The 21,023-nt window shown below is 40.8% G+C and overlaps 2 protein-coding genes across 5 annotated transcripts; both read right to left on the bottom strand.

Annotated features, from left to right (window-relative positions):
* Window positions 1-2,290: 2,290 nt before the first annotated feature.
* LOC306942563 (uncharacterized protein) lies at window positions 2,291-8,315 on the bottom strand. Of its 4 annotated transcripts, XM_079528549.1 has the most exons (7): window positions 8,252-8,315; window positions 7,376-7,498; window positions 6,619-6,799; window positions 5,378-6,120; window positions 4,627-4,726; window positions 3,167-4,458; window positions 2,291-3,047 (listed from the first exon to the last, which is right to left on the bottom strand). In XM_079528549.1, the coding sequence occupies exons 2-6, from the start codon at window positions 7,496-7,498 to the stop codon at window positions 3,791-3,793; spliced, it is 1,815 nt and encodes a 604-aa protein (XP_079384675.1). In that variant the 5' UTR covers window positions 8,252-8,315; the 3' UTR covers window positions 2,291-3,047; window positions 3,167-3,790. The 4 variants fall into 4 exon arrangements, with proteins under 4 accessions (XP_079384675.1, XP_079384673.1, XP_079384674.1 ...); XM_079528547.1 differs by having other exon boundaries at window positions 3,167-4,726; XM_079528548.1 differs by having other exon boundaries at window positions 2,291-4,726.
* A 9,323-nt stretch (window positions 8,316-17,638) lies between these two features.
* On the bottom strand, window positions 17,639-18,893 carry LOC306942619 (G-protein coupled receptor 151; the record flags this gene model as incomplete). Its single annotated transcript, XM_079528627.1, has 1 exon — window positions 17,639-18,893. The coding sequence occupies exon 1, from the start codon at window positions 18,800-18,802 to the stop codon at window positions 17,639-17,641; it is 1,164 nt and encodes a 387-aa protein (XP_079384753.1). The 5' UTR covers window positions 18,803-18,893.
* Between the last annotated feature and the right edge of the window lie 2,130 nt (window positions 18,894-21,023).

Below are 21,023 nucleotides of genomic sequence, written 5' to 3'. Positions count from 1 at the left end.
TGGCTCGCAAAAAAACAACAGATCTACAAGCTAACAACGCGTCGCATCCAAAGATTCCAAACGCGTTGATAGCTTGTAGATCTGTTTTTTTTAAGCGAGTGACACCTTCGTGAAACTGCGTTATAATCCGATGATGACCTTCCCTCTGTCCACCACCGATGTGGTGCCAACTGAGCTCCGAGATTGGATCTCGATTTGAGGTTTACATCTGTCTAATCCCCGGCCCGGTCTAATCCTTTCAGTTGCACAGCAGCGAAAATGACCAGCAGGGAATAAGCCACGCTCATAGAATAGAATAAACGGTAATAGACTTCATGACCACAACAAGTGTACTACTGTGTAGTTAATTAGTTTTGTAAGGAAACAACAACACTGAACTGAAGCATTTTATGATCAATAGTCTACAAAAAATCTACAATAAATAAAAAACAAACAAAAAAAACAGTATAGTCGTTTTGTAACTTTCGACGTTCCACATGGTAGAAATCCTATTGAGTAATACAATATAACTTGGATAAAATGTGAAGTTATGCACACCACACATACACGATATTAGGCCCTACATTTTTTTATTCTGGGCTGGCTCACTGGCTATCCGCTGAGAAGCAGCAGACGGGCAGAAGTGTTTCGACGGTTCGACCTATACTTATGTTTTACCAGAAGATGGCACTATACTGTATTCATCCAGGGAGTCACCATGTTCCAGAGAACTGCATACTCTGTTCTGTGGTCCTGCTGGTCCCCATGCACTGTGCCTTTACATGTGATGCCTTGTGTGTCTAACTGGCTGCATATGTTTATAAGAATGGACTTTGTTACTACTTGAGTGTTAATCAGCGAATAAAGCTTTGTTTATTTGTTTTTCATGTAATCTCTGGATCAACCAGTAATAAATACACATGCAGACCTGACAACACTGCTACCACTACATCACAATGATTGGCATTAAACAAAGATCAACAGCTGATTGAACAACTGATGAAATGAGCATGACTGGAGGGATTGTTATTCAATGAGGATGATGGTGGGATGATGCCATTAAGCAGAATCAGAGTGTAAAGTCTTTATTATAGGCAGCTGTTAAATGCATTAGGATGATATTAATCAATAGTCTCTTCTATAATGGGAATACACAGAAAATACTTTCACAATAGAGTATTTAAATGTGCAGTGTGCATGCAGTATGCATGTTCTCTGTCTGGAGTATAGATACCGGTAGATAAATAATCATACTGTATGTGTGTGTGTGTGTGTGTGTGTGTGTGTGTGTGTGTGTGTGCGCGCGCGCGAGCGCGTGAATTGTAATTGTACAGACTATTGCCTCTAGTAGTGTGTAGTGTGTACCCTTCCTCACTTCAAACTAGATTGGACATATGATGTTGAGCATTAAAACACCTAAACCTATACAATTATTTTTGTTACCTCAAATAATCAGAATCAATTTGTTGGTCAAGTATGACGAATTTGAGCACTGTCGCCTCACAGTCCTGGTTTGGATTTCTGCTGGGGATGCTGTGGGTGCTGGGAGCGTGTTCTCTACTCCATGTCATCAGCGCCCATACCCTATGGTGGGGTTGGTGAAAGGGCCTTTCTGTGTGGAGTTTGCATGTTCTCCCCATGTCTCCTAGGGCCTAGGGTAGGTATAGCCTCACAAAAAACATGCAGTAATCCTGTCTCTAAACTGCCTGCACCCCCTAGAAGGTGCCTGCGCACCACAAGGGGTGCACGCACCACAGTTTGGGAACCAATGCATTAGATTAGATCATTGACATTGGGTGAAAAAATGGGTTACAAAATCGTGGGATAAAAATTATAGCAAAAAAAAGAAAACAAAAAATGAAGACGAATTTGATAGTAGCAGAAACAGGCAAGAAAAGTAGTTTAAACTAAATATGGTATAAAAAAGTAAAAATGTATAATAAAAATCACACCCATGTGAAGTGAGGAGTGCACTTATCATCGTACATCATCATGACTTAAAATAGACACTAATGCCTATTTGCTGACCCGGAACCAGAAATTGGTATGCCACCTTCTGAAAACCTGGGACTACATTCATAGGAGGGACACTGAGCAGGGAGGGCAGTCTTTGTCACTGTACTCTCTCACATACCCAGTACTAAAGAGTATGTGAGAGAGAGAGACTTTTCCAAGTGCTCAAAGTGCTTTACAATGGTTCATTCATTCATACATTGGGAGGTGAAGCGGTGAACAGTCGACACCAGCGTCCTCACTTCCCACATTCACACACCAATGGTGGCAAGCTCACACCGACCAACTCATTGGAGGCAATGTAGGGTTCAAAACCAAATCAAAACATGGACTAGTACAACTGAATAGAAAGAAATAATGGTATAATAATACACATTTGACTTACTGAAATGTTATAGCCACAGTTTAAAATAAATCTGTTCAGGAGGCACTTGTAAAAATTGCAACTCTTTCACTCTATTTATTTGTAATGTGATATTATTCAAAAGGTGAGTTATCATTCATTCATATAGCAGTTTTTAAATCAAAATGCATTCCATCAAACCTTTTGCTCCAGTTTGCAGAGCAAAAGTGTGGAGGAAGGCACAGAATATGATTTATGTTGTCTGTTCCTTCTTTACATACTTACAGTAGCCTGGACAAGGAAGCAATATTCCCAAACACAGTTCAGTTCATAATCATATAAAAAAATCACACTTGTATTTACATCGTCCACGTCTTACATCATCATTTAGTGCCCTAGACAAACATTAAAATCCATAGACTTGGTTACCACAAATTTAAGTCCTGGCCCTACCTGGGCCCTAACTGGGCTGGCCAGAGGGCCCCGCTTGGCCTTACTAATTAGCACACATTCTACCTGCACATTTTACACCCTACCCGGCCCGAAAACGTAAAGAAAAAAAAGAAAGAAAAAGGTCCATATATGGGCATTCCCAGACGATGCCCTGTTAGGGTACCCACATACAATCCCTTTTATGCCCATGAAGATACCTGATGTCATCAATATCAAGCCCATATATGGGAATGTCCATATATGGACATATTGTGCCAGTCTCATGATATATAATAACCAGTGTGGTTACCGCGACGCAAGTCATACTTGCAAGAGATGGGTCAAATGCGGAGAACAAATTTCACTGCGGTAACGTGTGACAAATCGTATGACTTTGACTTGCAAATGAACCAAGTAGGTACAACACATGGATCTCCATACTGTATGTGGAGCTGACTATCATCTCCATATATGAAGATCACGACACTGACCTCATCAAACCCTGGATAGCCATACATGGAGAAGACTGGATCATCACCTAGATTTTCATGCCGGCCAGCAACTCTACATCTGACACCCGATTAATAGTTTAACTCCTGCTTCTTAACTGTGCTGTATTACGAAGCTCTGTTGTTTCAGCGCGGGCAAAGTCACTTCTCGCCCTCAGGGCGTCTTACTGGTAATTAATGAATATTAGGCTAATTTGGGAGGGTAGTGTTAGTGTACTAGTGAAAAACGGTATAGGCTATAATAGTATTTGGTCTTTTTTCTTTAGGGCTAAAACCATTCAACAATTTACAAAATAAACCTGACAAAACATAATCCAATCAGAATAGATAGTGATGATTTAACAAGTGCTTAAAGTTCTGGAAAAATATTTCTATTACTACAGGTAAACCATTACCTCACCCTAATGCTCCAGTGTGATTTCACTAAGGCACTGACCATACTCTTTATTCTATAATCTCCTCTTTAAAATACTTAAAACATTATCTCCCCTTCCATCACAAGGTTGAAACACATTTAACGCTTCAGCTTCCATGCCATGAGGCTGAGCATGGCAAAGATGCCCACTCCCGCAGCTCTCATAAAGTACTTTGTGCGGGAACATTTCATGCTGCTAGAGGGTTTCTCCTCCACCGGATCCTGTGGCTTCAGTTCAAGCACAACTTCAGCTGCCCTGTACTCAGAGGGATGGCAATTGTCATTGGAGGCGGCATTAAATGATACTGTGACATCAGTGGCAGCAAGTTCTGGTGCATAATTGGGCTCCATGGCAAAAGCACTGGTTGGTTGACCTTTGATGATGTGAAGCCGTGGTTCCACCGCCATGCTGGCTACATTCCCCAACACCTCCTCACCTAGGTTGTCCTCACAACTGTGAGAAGACAACTCTGGGGACACAGAGGAGCGACTTTCAATCGCAATCTCAGGCTCACTGTTGTTATTTTTAACAGGTTTGGTTGGAGACGCATACAAATTTTCAAGCATGCTTTGAGTCTGGCCATCTTGATTTTGGATTGATGGCAGCTCAGACACATGAACCACATTGACAATTACTTCTTGGTCTCCCAGGGAATCATATTGATTCTCCTCAGGCTCATTGTGGGGCAAAAGTTCCTCGACAACACCATTCTCCTGATATGGTGGTGGGGAGGGTGTTGGGGCTGCTTGGTGAACCAGGATAGCACCTGAACAGGCCACAGCAGGAGCAGAAACTTGGGTAGTCAGTGCAGAGTCACTCATTTGTAGACGAGCGCTAGTACCTGAATAGGTACGGTTGTCAGGTTGAACCTGGCATGTTATGCCAGGTTCAACCTGACAACCGTTTGAAAAACTGAGGAGTTGGCCAGGCTTACTCAGTTGCACATCATCCTCATCAATGAATGAAGAATTCTGACCATCCGCTGGGAGTATGGAAGTTCCTGTGGAGACTGTGTGTTGACAGTTTTCAGTGATCTGGAATTAAGATATAATGTAATGTGTTATTTTATTTATTTACCAGCACCTACTATGTTTTACCCTTCAGGACGGGAACCCATTTTGGTGTTTTACCCTTCAGGACGGAAACCCATTTTGGGGTTCTTGTACAGTATATAGCAACATAACATTTTATGTAATTTATATTTGAAGTTTTTCAAAAAATGTCCTAATAGGAATAGCTCCAGTGAAGCTATCTGTGGTTTGCTCAGATCCCATTTGTCCCTCTTTTCAGTGTTCTTTCCTTAATCGTCCTGAATCGTCTAAAATTAAGTAAATACCCCCCAAACAACCACAAGGACAAACCGATCTTTTATTTTATACATTTTGCACAACAGTGTCATGTAAAAATAGTGATGCGCTGTGTTGTAAGCTGGTTATTTTCACAATTTTTGTAATGTTTGAATTTCTTTTAAGATTTTAGCTCATAATGAAATGCCCCAAATAGGAATCGAATATTAATTGATTATTTTATTAAATTATTGATAACAATTTTTATAATCGCATAAATTGATTGTTTCGATTAACTTACACCCCTAGCATACAGTAGAACTACAGTAAGTCATTTCAAATGCTAAATATAATATTAAATCAAAAACAAAAACACTAAACATTTTCTATGTAGCCTACCTGTGTTGCAATCGAGTCAGTGTGTTCTTCAGGCTCCAGAACAGCGGAAGCCACTTCCACATTTTTTGGGGCAGTTTCTTGAACTGGTGTGATTATAGTGGATGTAGACTCATCTGTCTCATCTAAGTCCATCTGAGGAGGAGAAGGACTCTGTGGTGGGCTGACCTCTGGGGTTGCTGTTTGGACAGGATGGGTCTGTAATGTAGCAGCAACTGCATGGAGGTTGATAAGAGCCTGAACAGGAGGTTCTGGGTCAGGGGTTACCTCAGAGCTGATCCCAGAAACGCCACCATCTCCATCACTTGGTTCATCAGTACCGGGACCCTTATTACCAGAAACAACCTGAAGGTCTACATCAGAATTTTCTTCTGGCTCCTGGTGAACAGGTGGTGGTGATGGTGAAGTAGCGATGGTTGGATGTTGAGGGGTTTCAGGAGAAGCAGGAGGTGTTGCTGGAGGATGTACCACTTGCATCTGGGGAGACTGTGGTGCCTGGGGTGCAGGATCTGACGATGATGCAGCCTTGGAAGAAGCTTCAGCCGCCAGGCTTGGTAGTGTCTCTGGCTGGGCAGAGGCTGCTGGAGGTGGTGAGACCTGGGCTGCTGGGTCTGGAGGAGCCAGAGGTGGGAGCACTACAACCGCTTGATTGTTACTAACACTTTCTGGAATGGACACTGGTGGTGGTGGTGGTGGTGGAGGAGGAGGTACATGGACATGTGCTGCAGGAGCATTTGTTTTGGTATCTAGAGCAAAGGAGGTAAATAAATTACTTACAAATCCCAGTGTACTGTACTTTATTTATTACATATAGGTAGATTAAAATAAGATATGGTAAGGAATACTAGGGACGTACTGTTAATGTATACTTAAACTGTTAATTTCAAGGCTTTGAATTCAACCTGACCTTGAACAACAAAATAATCTGAGCCTGTATAATCATTGCATTCATTTTAGAGTCATACAACTGTGTAACATATATTTTAGTAGTCCTTTTGCAACATCTCTGGTGGCTGCAGAGTCCTAGCGCAGTGGATATTTTGATAAGCAACAGCTGCGTTGCTATATCAGAAAATAAAAGGTTTACACAGTATGATAGTACACTACAATGTTACAGCATCAAAATCAAATCCACTGTTTTCTCGTATGTGACTGGCCATGGAAACAACGAAATATACACCATACCATACAATAATCGAATAATGCAAATCTCCACACAAACACATAAGAATCTATCTACTTACTGCCTTGGCTATTGTGCGAGTCATACACACTTCTCACATCAGCTGCCAGCTCTGTGAGTTCACATGTGTCCAGCGCAGAGATCAACTCCTCAGGCCAGTTCTGTCTCCTCATCAGACATTTAAGAAGACAAGGGACAGCAACACGGTTCTCGTTGTTTCGTAATTTTGCCTCAATTTCTTCCTAAATGTCATAGTTTTGGGGAAAGGGAAATGCAACAAAAACATGCATCAGTCAATAAAAGGCAGCAATTGTGAAAACTAAAATCTTAAACAGATGGTACATACATGTATCCTTCAAATGGGATAAATCTTCTTTTACCATCTAAACAATTCTAAAACAAAAACAAAAAAACAACATCCAAGTGTTTCAAAGTCCAAGACAATATATTGTATATTGTTAAATAAATGAACACCAAGCAATGCTAATGGCTGTAGGCCTATATTTAACAAGTGAAGAGTAGGCCTATCTCATTTCAAGTATTCTGTTTACATGACTGCATTTTCTGAGTAATATTACTTACTTTTCAAGTAGCCTAATATTGCATTTAATTGCGTTTTTATGTCTGTGTCAACTTCAACTGCTTGTCGGCTACTCACTTCACATAAGTTCACAACTTTACACGTGAAACAGAGAAGGTACAATTACTTTTTGTTAAGTTATTTTCTACACCAGTGCCTTTGTAACCAGTGACTTAAAGTAGGTCAAAGTAATATTACTTTTACTTGCAGCTTTTAACCTCCAGTTCATTTAACTCACTGTGTCAGAGGGGGTCAAACAAGGCAGGTGATTGATGATCTCTGACACTTTCACTTGCTCTACAAATTTTGGCATCTCATTTCGCATGTAGCGCTTTAGTTTATCTCTGGCATACGTCGACATCTGTGAAATGTGAGACAGCAATTATGATACAAAGCAATACAATACATCATCAACTGCAATATGTATACTACGCAGTCCTGTCTAGCAGAATATGGTACCATATTGATATTATGTAGCCTAATTTAGGATGGAATCCTCTGATTTTTCCCCCTCTTTTTCTACAAACTTCAAACACAATAACAACCCTGTTACACATACACACAACACAATCGTAGAGTTGTGGGAGATTAAGGAAGGAACCTTAGGAAATCTGTATCTGTGGTTTTTCAGAAGCAGACAATGTCAGTAGTCAGTATTCCTTGCAGTTTGTTCATACCACATTTGTCTGGGCACCATGACTTAACTTTCTTGCTTGTACGATACACAATAGCCAATTTTCAATAAGAATAGGCTGTGTAAAATGTAAGGGTATAGGCCAAGGCTACATAATGAGCAGTGTTCAAAGTTCAATGTTGTGGAAGTTGGAAAAGTAATAATGCATCTGTCATTACATGTGAAACATCTTGGTATAAGAAATCATTGCAGCCTATGCAATATAGCTGGGGGTATTATTCCCTTTTATGCTAAAAGACTGAAAGTAAAACTGAACATGTGCTAACATATGGAGACACACTGCAAACCGAAATACACCATTGATTCCGTTTTCACTAACTGTAATACTGTATTGTGTGTGTCACAGCTTTGTGATTTGCCCTATCTAACGTCAGCTGACACTGTTTAGGCTATATTATCTTTCTATGGAGGAACACTCACCTTGACCTTTCTTTCTGTGGTGAGGAAATAAGAGGTTCAGAAGTCGGTGAATATAGAACCGAAACTGTATTTTATTTCGGAAGCGTCGCTGCGTCAGTCTGCGTTATTGATTCGTCATAACCGCTGTCTGATCCGGCCTGAACGTTTCCGTATCCGCTTTACACGCAGACCGGATCAGTAAAGGTGCAGTAAAGTGTTTATTTTCTTCTTGTTGTCCTTTTTCTTTATAATAAATGTTATATAGTTCTATCTTCTGATATAAATCATAGTTTGTTCAGTAGGCCTACGCACCTCAGTAATAGCTCTGGTCCAAGTGTATCTTTGTACGTCTCTAAATGTTTTGATGAATTGAACAAGGTGGACCTTCTTGTAAACAAGTGTAATGCTTTATTGGGTCGTCCACTCACAGTTAACAGTCTTTGTATTGAAGTTGTGCTCGAAATGTACTGTCATTCTGCAAACTGTTAATACATATTTCAATCAATAGCCTTAATGCTCTTGCTGCCTTGCATTAAGGCTATGGAACTGATTGGATTCATGCCTCGCATGAAATGCAGACCAGGCCAGCCTCTCCTCTGTAGCGAAAATAAAAAAATATGTTTTACCTACTCACCAATACAAAGACGAGTTGTGTAATTAGAAAGCTTACTTTCCTTAGTGGACGCACTCTGAGCCCCCCACCACATGTATAAATGCCCTTTTTGCCAGAAAGGGATTTTGTTTTCAGAATTGAGAGAAGAAGTAGATGCCCATGTTTTACCAGAAGGTGGCACTATTAATTCAGGGAGTCAGCAGCATGTTCAAGAGGACCACTAGCTCTGTTTCTCTGCCTGTGTGGCTGACTGGCTGCACATTAATACTGTAATTTCAGTAGCCTATGGACTTTTATCACTGCTGGAATGTTTACTATTATTTACTATTGGTAGCTACCAACACTACTTTTACAGCTGCTGCACTGTGCTCAGGGAATAAAGGATTGATTATGTTTGATCTCTGTAGGTATGAATCATTAATTATATTAATCAACTTTAGTGCTAACCCTAGTGTATGGAAAGGAACACTACACAGTAAAATCCTCAGTGTAAATTTAACTCTGAGAGTGTACAAATGGAGCCTTAATGCCTTATACACTCTCTGAAATTAAATGAATACTATTTCATAGTGTATATTACAGTAATTGTCTTTAAAGATCCCAGTTCAACTGATGAAATGAGCATGACTGTAGGGATCATTTTTCACGAGGATTATGTGGAGGGATGATGCAGGATCAGACTGTATAGTAAGGTGAACTGTATTGGACATGTACTGTATATGCTGTGATGAGAAAGGTCAGGTATAATCTATTGCACAGACCAGTATAGTAGTAAAACCATAAATATAATATTATACAGGTTTGGTATTGAACGTATTGTATATAGGCCTATGACATTGCACTTTGGAAAGGAAGATTGCAAATATCAAAATCAAGGAGTGGTACATGCAGTGCTGCCTGCTGGATATGCCAGCACTTTATAGTCTAAAACAGTCCAATGTTCTATGATCCAGGAACTGGGAAGCACTGGGAAGTGTGTGACTTGATTTTATTGTTTTGGTCACAGAAGTCACTTAATTCTCATAATGGACAACTTCAAAGAGATTGTGGCCAGGATAAGAGAGGTCAGAGATTATCATGCCTGCTTTCTTCCTGGCCCTAGAAGTGTGCAGATCATTCGTGGGGGACGAGGGTTGTGTCATCTGCAAACTTGAGAAGCTTGAGAGAGGTGACTGTTGAGGTGCAGTCATTGATTGATTGATTGAAATATTTATTAACAGTTTGCAGAATTACAGTACATTTCAAGCACAAACTCAATACAAAGGCTGTTAACTGTGAGTGGACGACCCAATTAAGCATTACACTTGTTTACAAGAGGGTCCACCATGTTCAATTCATCAAAACATTTAGAGACGTACAAATAGACACTTCTATATAGACAAAGAACAGAACAGGAATTCATCATAATGGAGGTAAAAAGGGAAAAGAAACATATACAGTGAGGGAAAAAAGGGGGGGGGGGGGGGGGGGGCGGTGGGGGGGGGGGGGGGGGAATTCAGATTTTACGGGGGCCAGTTTCGAATTGCAGCCATCCGTAGGTGCCCTTTGAGAGCGGTTTTGAAGGAGTCAAGGGATTTGCATGTCTTAATGACTGTTGGTAGGGCGTTCCACATTTTGGTGGCATAGGAGAAAAAATAATTTAGTCCCTTGTTTGTGCCGAATCTGGGTTGTACATTGGCATAGGAAGATGAGAATAGGGAGGATAGCATGCAGCAGCCATTGTGGTACCCCTGTGTTGATGGTCAGTGGGTTTAAAATATGCTTTCCCAGTCTCACTTGCTAGTTTCTGTCTGTCAGGGGGTTTCTAGTTTGTCAATTGCTGGAGAAGTCCAATTTAATTTGACTATTTTAATCTTGAAAACACCCGCACACAGCTGCCTTCAAATGCAGTGAAAAAACTTTAATAGGGAATCAGCAACGTTTCGGCCTATGCGGAGAGAGCATCTTTTTGTAGGATGTCTAACCTAATGGTAGGCCTATCAGGCCAAACCAAGAAATTACTCAATTAAAGATGGAGTGCCGTGATTTTTTTCTACCCTAAAACATGATCATCAGGTCTTATTGTTATATAAGGAGGTATAGTTTTTTCAATTTTTTTTTACAGTATTTGTTAAAATTTTGTTTTTATGTGGGCACGCCCACCAGTTCATTAAGTATGCCTGGTGGGTGGGTGGTGACGACTCCAGGGTGTCTAATGAAGTACTGTCTAAAATAAAACTGGAAAAATAAAATAAATTGTGGCACTCCCTCTTTAAGGTGACAGGTACTCTCATATGGTTAAATGAGAATAAACAGTCATAAGCTCAATACACCAGTGCAAAGAAAAACATAATAATCCATATTAATAATCATGACGGTATACATTAGGCAACATTATTAAATAATAGGGTATACAAAAATCAAAGTTTTTGCAGGTTGAAGCTTCATGAAAAACTTTCCCTGTAAAAGAAAAAGGGAACAGTTTACAAAAAAGTAAAAAACAGACACAAAAGAAAAGAACCAACATTACAAAAAGTTAAAAACTATATCGAGCAATCTGAAGGATAAACAAAAAGATCAAAGCATGACATTTAATAGCAGTTCGTCATTAAGACCTCTAGGTGCCAATGTTTGTAGTGTGAAGATCCAAAATGCTTCACGTCTTTTTAGCAGCAAATCATGATCACCACCTCTATGTGGCGGATCAACTTTTTCAATGCCGCAAAACCGTAATGAAGAAATGTCATGCTTATGATCATTAAAATGTACCGCCACAGGGTAGTCTCTATCATTTCTCCGTATAGAGCTTTTATGCTCGCTTACCCTTTGTTTCAATTTCCTAGTGGTTTAGCCCACATAGGCTAAACCACAAGGACAGCGCAGCATATAAACAACATGAGTGGAAGCGCACCCATACCCCTCTCCTACGCACCTGTCGCCTGTAGGTGTGCAAAAGCCGTGCTTTCTACTATTTTAATCTTGCCATTTCCACGAAGTCACATGGACATTAATCTCTCAAAAATCTAAAAAATCACACCCGAGTGAAGTGAGGGGCGCTCTTATCATGCTATGATATAGGTGATGTAATGATGATGTAAAACAAACGGTGTCAAAACAAACATTACATTCTCTTTATTGTTAATGGGATGTAATGTTTGTGTTAGGGACGTAAATCCCTTGTCAATGGCGTTTTTAAAACAAACATTGAACTAAAAACAAACATTAAATCTGTATATAGGAGGGGCTAGCGCCCCTCAAAAATAAAGACATTTGATGGGTTCCCACTTCCCAGAGAGCATGGACGTAAACGGTAATATCTAAAGTAAAAGTAAAACATGTGGACAGAGACTATACTATCGATATACTCACAAACTAAGACTAGCATAACAATGGAGACCTTTCATGCTCCACTTGATCAGACAAAGAGGCTTTGAAACGGAAACTGTATGAGACTATGGCAAATCCTACCAATTATTCTGAATTTGGAGACTAAATCAAGTCACTAATGGCACTGCTATCATAGCCTGGCTAATAAGCCAGACTAATATCACACTGTCGTGTAATCCGCCGAAAGACAATGTTTTTTGCCAACAGCTGATTCGCGTCTGGTTTTAACCAGGCTACCACTATCAACCCTCAGCCAATTAATGATCAGTTAAAGGATTTTAAAACTGCTTTGAATTCCCCAGGGAGTACAGAGGATTAACCACTGTTTGATGCATTATTTAGTTCAAGCTTTCTCCAAAGTGTGAGATCAAGAGCATTACAGGGGAGGTGCAGAGAGTCATGAGGATGAAAGGCATTGTCTCAGGTGGTCTTTACACGAGAACGGTGTTCATAGAAAACGGCTAAATAAAGTATCAGTTGCTGGTGTCCCTTTAGACGAGAATGGTGTTTTCAGGTGGTGAAAACGCAACCAAGTGAAACCACCTTCCAGAGTGGAAATCTTTTAGAACGCTGTTTTATCCCTTCTCCATGTAAACAGGCAAAACGGTGAATCCGCCAAACTTATGACATCATGGCTCACGTTGGCTCACAGCGCATATGTTTATTACATTGATGCAGAGCCATATATGATATAATGGAGTTCCTGAACAAGCCTCCCTCCTCGCCTACAAAGCGCTGCTCATCAGCGATGGTGAATGTAAAACCATGATGTAAATAAAAAGCCTTGTGATAGGCGGCAGCAGCGTTTATGTAGCCTAATGTATTATAAAATATATAACCATCCTGTGGCGCGCTCTGCCTGCATGCTCTGGGCTGCGACCACATAACCACGTTGTGTTCTGGAATCATTCAAAACCCCAATAGGGTTGTACGGGTGACTGGTCTATTTGGCAGCCCGTTACCGCCACCTAGCGACATTATAGCGTTTTCATAAAGTGTGCGTTCTCGTAAAGGGTCAATAAAAATTGAGAACGCAACAGGCTGTTTTATCTGGAGATGGTCGCCGTGTAAAAGAGGCATCAGTCTCAGACTTTGAAAATGTTTACTAAAAGAGCTGTTACTGAACAAACACTCTATATCAGTGATTGCTATGGGAATATAGAACACTTATTTTAAACAAAGGAAATTTCACTAACCTAACTCTAACACAGCCTACTCCAAAGATTGACCATGTCTCTGCTTTGGTTAAATAATTTACTGCTGGGAAATCAAGAGCATCCTGAAGCTGATGCAGAGTGGGGGTGCCCAGGCCTGGGTAGCTTTCCATCGTGAAAGAATAGGTCTAGCTCTCGAGCAATCTTCGTTCCCACTCTCACCTATGGTCATGAAGTGTGGGTCATGACGGAAAGAATTAGGTCGAAAGTGGCCGAAATTAGTTTTCTTCAACGGGTTGCTGGCTGGCATCTCCCTTAGAGATAGGGTGAGAAGTTCAGTCACGCGAGAGAGACTTGGAGTAGAGTCGCTGCTTCTTCGCCTAGAAAGGAGCCAGCTTAGGTCGTTCGGGCATCTGGTTAGGAGGATGCCTCTCGATGTCTCCCTAGGGACGTCCTTGAGGCATGTCCCACAGGGAGGAAACCCCAGGGCAGACCAAGGCGCAGATGGAGGGATCACATCGACTCACTGGCCTTGGAATGCCTTGGGATCCCCCAGGAGGAAGTTACTAGAGGGAAGTCTGGAGCTCTCTGGTGGAGCTGTTGCCTCCACGACCCGACTACGGATAAGCGGTTGAAGATGAATGTATGGATTGTCAAATACGGAGCTGAAGTCCACAAACAAAATCCTTCTATGAAAGACCTGATTTATATTTGGTTGCATGCACGTCAAAAAATAGCAGATCTATAGGCCCGGGCCGGCATGGTGGTCTGGACACTCTAGGCTGCAATGCCAGCAGCGGGTTGCAGGTTCGAATCCCGATCTCGACAACCTTTGCTGCATGTCACTCCCCATCTCTCTCCCCATTTCCTGTCAGTCTACTGTCCTAACAGTCCTATTAATAAAGGACAGTAAAAAAATATAAAAAAAAGACGCAGATCTAATGTAAGCTCACAATGTGTTACGAGTCGACTTTGACCTTGTAGATCAGCTATTTTCAGTGAGTCACACATAGCACACAACCAAGTATATATCTGGCATAAGTCCCCACACAGTCCACCTGCTGGAGAATGACTGTATGTTGACTGCATCAATCATGACCTTTTTTCCTGGTCTGCAAACTGCAGGGAGCCCAGGAGGGTGCTGTGGTGTGCCTATAGTTTTCATGGTTTATTTCCAGGCTATAGTTTTCATGGTTTATTTTCAGGCTATACTGTATAGGTGTTAGGTGCATAGGCCCTTCCACATTGGATAATACCGTGAGCACCAAAAGGTTAAGAAACTTTCAAAAGTCAATTTTGTATACTTCCCATGTGGACAACTTCCCAGACATGATCTAAAATAAAATCATCATCGAGTGATACACTACCACCCCACCCATCTTGTACTCTATTTCAATTGTTCTCTATTTCTATTGCTATTTATTATTTAAGTGGAGTGACATGACATGACATTATACTATGAGTCTGGACAGACAGGGATGTTAACTAGAACTGGTTAGCTTAGCGGATGCATATACAATCGCAATGCAGCATTTCCAGTTAACTGCGTATAGAGTTCAATCGTTCTGTCTGTGCTTATGACACCACCCCTAACCCTAGAGATTGACATATTATTTAGAAAGAGATTATGAATGTCATGGCTGGCACAAATACTGCTATCTGCTGTGGGGACTCGCAGGAGTTCCTTGTGACATATTGTTTCTATATAAAAGCCTCTGCATGATACAATATGATTGGAGATAAGACCTAATGGAATTTCTGCCCCAAGGCAACTCAATAATGCTGATGCCTTAGCTCCGTCCATCTGAGGCAGATTGCATTAGCCATTGTTGCTGCTTATTCAACATTACGAGGTTACATTAAATGGTTCTTAGAGACTGAGAGCATTCAATGTTCTGATTAAATGTGATTATGTCCATTTCAATGCATTGATAGCATTCAAAGCGGGTGTCCATCATAGATATACGAACCAAAAGACTAACATCAAGCATCTTATATATAAACAATGTTTCACACAACCTTTTGCAGTTTTTTCCCCCCACACCAGCCTTTCAACACTGTATTTTGATATATGAGAGCAATGAAAATTCTCGAGATAAAAATGGCCCATGGTAAATAAAATGCATGATGGATTGCATAAATCCTTGCATAAAAGCATCCATCAAATGGCATGTTACACGTAGACATAACAAGTAGAATAGACTTTTCTTTTACAACACTACTCTGATTTGCAACACAAAAAAATATTTAAGTCTCCACATGTGTAATATAAAAGGGATGGCAACTTGGCAATATATAATTAAAATAATTAGGGGTTCTCGCACGTTACTTTTCCTTTGAGAACGCCATTTAAGATGTGGTCCTATACCGCTACAACTATTCCTGGTGCTATTTTGGTACCAGCAGCAGTGTATGGAGCCAAAGTTTAACCAAGCCAAGTGGTATATGCTTTTGAAGGTAGGGGCACAATTGCCACTGAATAAATCATGTGCAGAGGCACAATCATGCTGAAATCCTTAGATGCTGGCTTTTTTCTTTCAACCTATAACCTTTCTTTTCAATCTCGTATAGACTAAAATGTCAAATCTGAGGGAGCATTGGAACCACAGGGGTTCGCTGCTTAAATAGAGACAAACTAAAAGTAGAAACGCTTTAAAAGAAAACTGAAAGGTTGCATTGTAAGACCATTTCATTTAATTGAAAGTTAACTAAAACATCTGAAGCAACAAAAACAAGAAAAGTTTCTATCAAGTTAAATCGCTCACAAGGGAATTTATGAAAACCGTCGTACTTGTGTGTTTTTGTGATGACTAACAACCTCAAGCTGATTTTAATGAATCGCATGTAGTAACATAGATGGCTAAATAATAAATAAAGTTGTTGTTGAGGATTGTTGTCAAGTGAACTTGCACTTTGTCTTAAAGGGACATTTCACAGCTGGAAGAAACTGCAGTCACTCAATGTTAATAGTATTAGTAGATAACAGTATAGCACAATTTAAAATGTGTACCCTATGGTCAGAAAAATAAAGTAGTCTGTGTGTTTGACTATATGGTTGACTGCATGGATTGAGGGCTGTGAGAAGTGAGTGCCTGATGAGTCATCAGGAATTTGAAATACTAAAATATCTAAAAACCCCATGCAGGAAAGTGTTTCTTGTGTCCTAAACATCATTAAGATCTGGTTGCAAAAGGAGTGAAGTGGCCCTTTAAAAAAAAGTGACATGAGCACTACTGGTATCCCTCAAACCTGCACATGCTCATGGAAGGGAATAATATTTAGGAGGAGTTATGAAAATTATGAATTGGATTATGTCCAAAAGGCATAGAAAATCCAGGACCCTGATTGACTATATATAAAATAGCTATATGGCAGTTTAAAAAATTACAAGTGAAAATGCTAATGTGGACTATACACAAAAAATACGAATGTCCATTGTGGTCAACATACTAACTGATGGATTTTATAAGTAAAAGGTCTTGTCCTAGGCCTACTATTAGGAGCAGTGGATGCCATAAGGCACCTGGGGAGCAGTTTGCTCAGTGATATTTTGACATTTCATATCATAAATATGTCACTCCTTTAAAATAGAATATCCTGGAGATTATTTATTTATGAATACAGAACTCAAAAGAGGAGACTCAAGTGAAGATTAATGTAATCTACATATAATGGTTAAAGTATTTTAATAACAAATCAGATTTATATTGGATATTTGAGAGCTTTGCATGCTGGCTGACTTCCTGGGGAAAGGGGGGGGGGGGGGCTGAGGTGAGCTTTGGAAAAAGAAGAGAAGGATCATATTTGTAAAACATTTTAATGACAACAATCATTTTGATCAAGTCTCAACAGATATAGGCCTATACATTTACATTGACAAACATATTACAACGCGTAGGCCTACTGCAGCTCACACTTTCTGTGTATGATGCCATAGCAGAACATGGCCAACTTAACACAACAGCATGGCCAACTTAACACAAAGCAATTTCCAAATATTTTAGGCTACATAAGGTATATACTATATTCAAAATGTCACATTTTAAATGTCTAGCCTACTGTAAAAATCACTGTTTACTGACCCAGTCAAGAAAATAAAAATAATTAAATTCTAAAATCTTATTTAATACACTGAGGATATAGACCTAATTAAGCTACACACTTTTTGATCACAACAGCAGACCTGTGCAACTCTTTGATGAGCACAGAGATATAGATGGCTATTAAACTAGAAACCATAACTGAACTAACACACACATCCATACACAATAACCACTATGACATTTGTTCCTCTTCCTCTCTTTCCCATGGGACCGGGTCTTGGTTGTTTTCCACCTGTGTGTTTCTGCGCCCGGTCCAAAAGTGTTCCACGTCTGGGAACGTGTCCGCTTCTTGGTCTTGCGAGTTGGCATCAGCGACGGAATTGGGGTTGGCCGCGACCTCAGCTCCGCTTCCCTCGTTTTTTGTACACGTAGGCCCACTGCCGCCGGTACCGTGCTTTGGATCATGTCTGCATATTGCGATAAACCACAGGTCGACCAGTCCCTGGCGCACGTCATCATACATGGTCATTAAGATTACCGGGGAGAGAGAGCTGCACGCGTAAAGAAGCACCTGGGCAAAAATGAGCAAGCCTACCGGAGGCTTGTTGTAACCAAGCCTTATCCAGGTAAACGTGCCCCATTCCGGTAGCAGCATGAGCGCATTGGCGCCGCTTACGCACAGCAGGACCAGAGTGACCTTACTCTGTTGCCGAGGACCTGGCGCGTGGTTGACAGCAGAATGCAGTGTTTTAGTGTAGTAAGCAAGTGTGTAGACTACCGGCAGAACAAAGGCCGAGGTTGGATATAACTTGTAGAACAAGTTCATGAAGTCGGCAGCGCAGGCTGGCATTTCAGAGACGCACACAGTGCTGTGGCGGTCGTTCGCCTGCAAAGACGCAAACAACATCTGGGGAATCGGAAAGATCATCGACAAAATCCAAATGATCGCCAAGGCTCCGTGAATCCACGTTGGACTGAAAAGCGTTCCTTTGGCGGTGCTTGAAACCAAGTTGTGCGTCGCCCTGCTCGAGGCAGCGAGAATTAATGTTTTGGCAATTACGCACGAGTGCTGAAACCAGTCCGTGGTTCGGCAAACGAAACTCCCGAAGGTCCATGTCTGCTTGTAGTATGTCACAGCGCGCACTGGGGCGCACAAGAGCAAAATCATCAAGTCTGTCGAGGCAAGAGAGACTAGAAACGCTTTAACTTCAGAACCTCTTCCGTTTCTAAAATCACGAATAAAAATCAACAAAACGAACAAATTACCAATAGCTCCAGAGACACAAATTCCTATCAAAATGACAGGTATGGCAGTTTTCGTCTCTTCTCCTTGCAGAAGTTGAATTCCACCGACAAAATCAAAAAAAGAGAAATTTTTGGGTTGATCAATATCCATCTTTCCACACAGAAAATACAATTGAATTGAAGAGATCTTAATGAATGTATTTTGCACTCTGCATGTATTTGATCCCTCAGCAGTAGCTGTCCACAACACAGTGGTGCTGAAATCTCCTCGAATAGCCAAGTGACAGCATCAGCATCAAGGGGGAGCAGACTGGCAGCAGGTAGGCTGTAGAAAAGTAGGGCTTCTGCTGTTTAGCATCGTCAACTCTCACGTCATTTGATCTCAGTGCCTCTGGGTTACAGAGCCAACCCAAATGTCAAAGCAGCATGATCATATGAATATTCCTTTCTTTCTAAGTTCCTATCATTATTGTTATTGTGTTACTATGCTGCTGCAATGTCAGAGGAGCGAAACAAAAGCCATTTTACTCTATATGAAGCTGTACACAAAATGTAACAATAACAAACTCTAGCATTTGCTATTGCTAACACAATGCCAAGTCAAAATATACCCTTTTTGCTTGTTTATGGGCTATAACCAAGATGTGCTGCATGACTTGAGTAGCCCTAATAACTCAGCTAACTGTGGGGCATCCTATGACACCTCACATTTCCAGATTGCTATATATAATGCAATATTGTGATTGGAATTAGCCGATAGTATTTATTTAATGAGTGGTTCATTTGGGTTCCAACCACAAAAGGAAATGGAATAACAAAGAACTCATTCTACTTCTGCCTTGTTAAAAAGAAAAAAAGAAAAAAACAACCTCTTACACAGAATGCATCTTTAAGCATCTGGAAGGAGGAGAGAGTAGGAAGTGTGTCTGTGTGTGTGCGCGCGCGTGCATGCGCGTGTGCGTGCGTGTTTGTGGTGGGGGTATTTCAGTCACAGAGCGTGTGGAGAGGTGAGGGGTGCCCACTCAAATGCTGTCAACTCATCTGGGGCCTCGGTTGCTAGGAGACTGAGCCACCAACACAGCGTGGGGTGAGGGAAGGTGTGATGAACCATTAAAAAGTAGGGACATCAACTGCTTAAGTGGAGTTTGAAACGACCCTCTGTCTAGCTTTGTTCCAATGAATGAATGGTTGGTGAGGTATTTGTTTGACTGTGATAGAAGAGAAACAATGTGATGAAATGATTACTATATTTACCCAGGGTATCTGGGCTAAGCTCAAGAACTTGTTTCCAGCCAGGCCCTGCTCATAGAACATTTCATCGTAGTGGTTCAAGGGCACTTCAGCGGTGGTAATTTTAACATGTCGGACCGCTGATTCGAACTGGCGACCTTCCGGTATCAAGACCGCTCCGCAATCCGTTCGGCCACCGCTGCCACTATAAATGTATTCCGTAAGAATGCAAGATAGTCACAGGAGAGCTGTTTGCACGGAAGCATCCTAGAGCAGTAATTACCGATAATTGCCTTGCCATGGGGGGTTGTACTCTACTATATACTAGACCTATTAAGAAGCACAAACGTGCATACAGTGTGCTACTTGAGTTACAGTGCAAGAAAAGAACCCAACACAAAGGCAAAGCAGTTTGATTTGAACACTGATTCAACACATTTCAACAGTGGCTACACAATTCATGTTGGGGGGCTAAGAAGACCTTGCAGGAGAGAACAGGCAGATACATTCATATGACATGATTACACTACAAAATCAGAAGTGTCAGTGTAACCCATTAAAACTGGGAGAGCATCTCTGTCATTTTAGATTTTGGTGTTGGCTATTAAAAAATAGCAGATACCGGTATGTAAAATTGGTTATTTGGTCCAAAATGTTAAGAAACAAAATAATTGGAAAATGGTCTAAATAATGTAAAGTATACATGATTAGAACATGATTGAATATTTGACAATTTCTACAAATTGCTACAATAAACAAGAAGTTGAAGGGTACATTTAAGTCTCATAATGATGTACCATGCATGTTCAATTCACGTATACTTTACAATACTTAAGATCATTTTTCAAATAATGTTATTTTCTTTTTACATTTTGGACAAAATAGCAAATTTTACATTGTGTTTGCCCACTCATAGACTCATAGCATGGATTCACTGATGCCTCCTCCCCGCAGCCCCGCTATGAGGAGGCAACAGTGAATCCACACCACGAGTCTGGCCAAGCCAGGCTAGAACTATGTGGAAGAAGCAGCTGTACACTCCCTGAGTCCATTGTACTTAATGGTCAGTGGTGGACAGTTTTCTCTAGTATCTGTACTTTACCTTTTGATACACACGGCAAATATTGTACTCCCCTACATTT

This window comes from Electrona antarctica, assembly GCF_951216825.1.
Source record: "Electrona antarctica genome assembly, chromosome: 18".
Lineage (NCBI taxonomy): Eukaryota > Metazoa > Chordata > Actinopteri > Myctophiformes > Myctophidae > Electrona > Electrona antarctica.
Note: the sequence above shows the minus strand (reverse complement) of the source record. Positions and strands in the feature narration are given on the sequence as shown.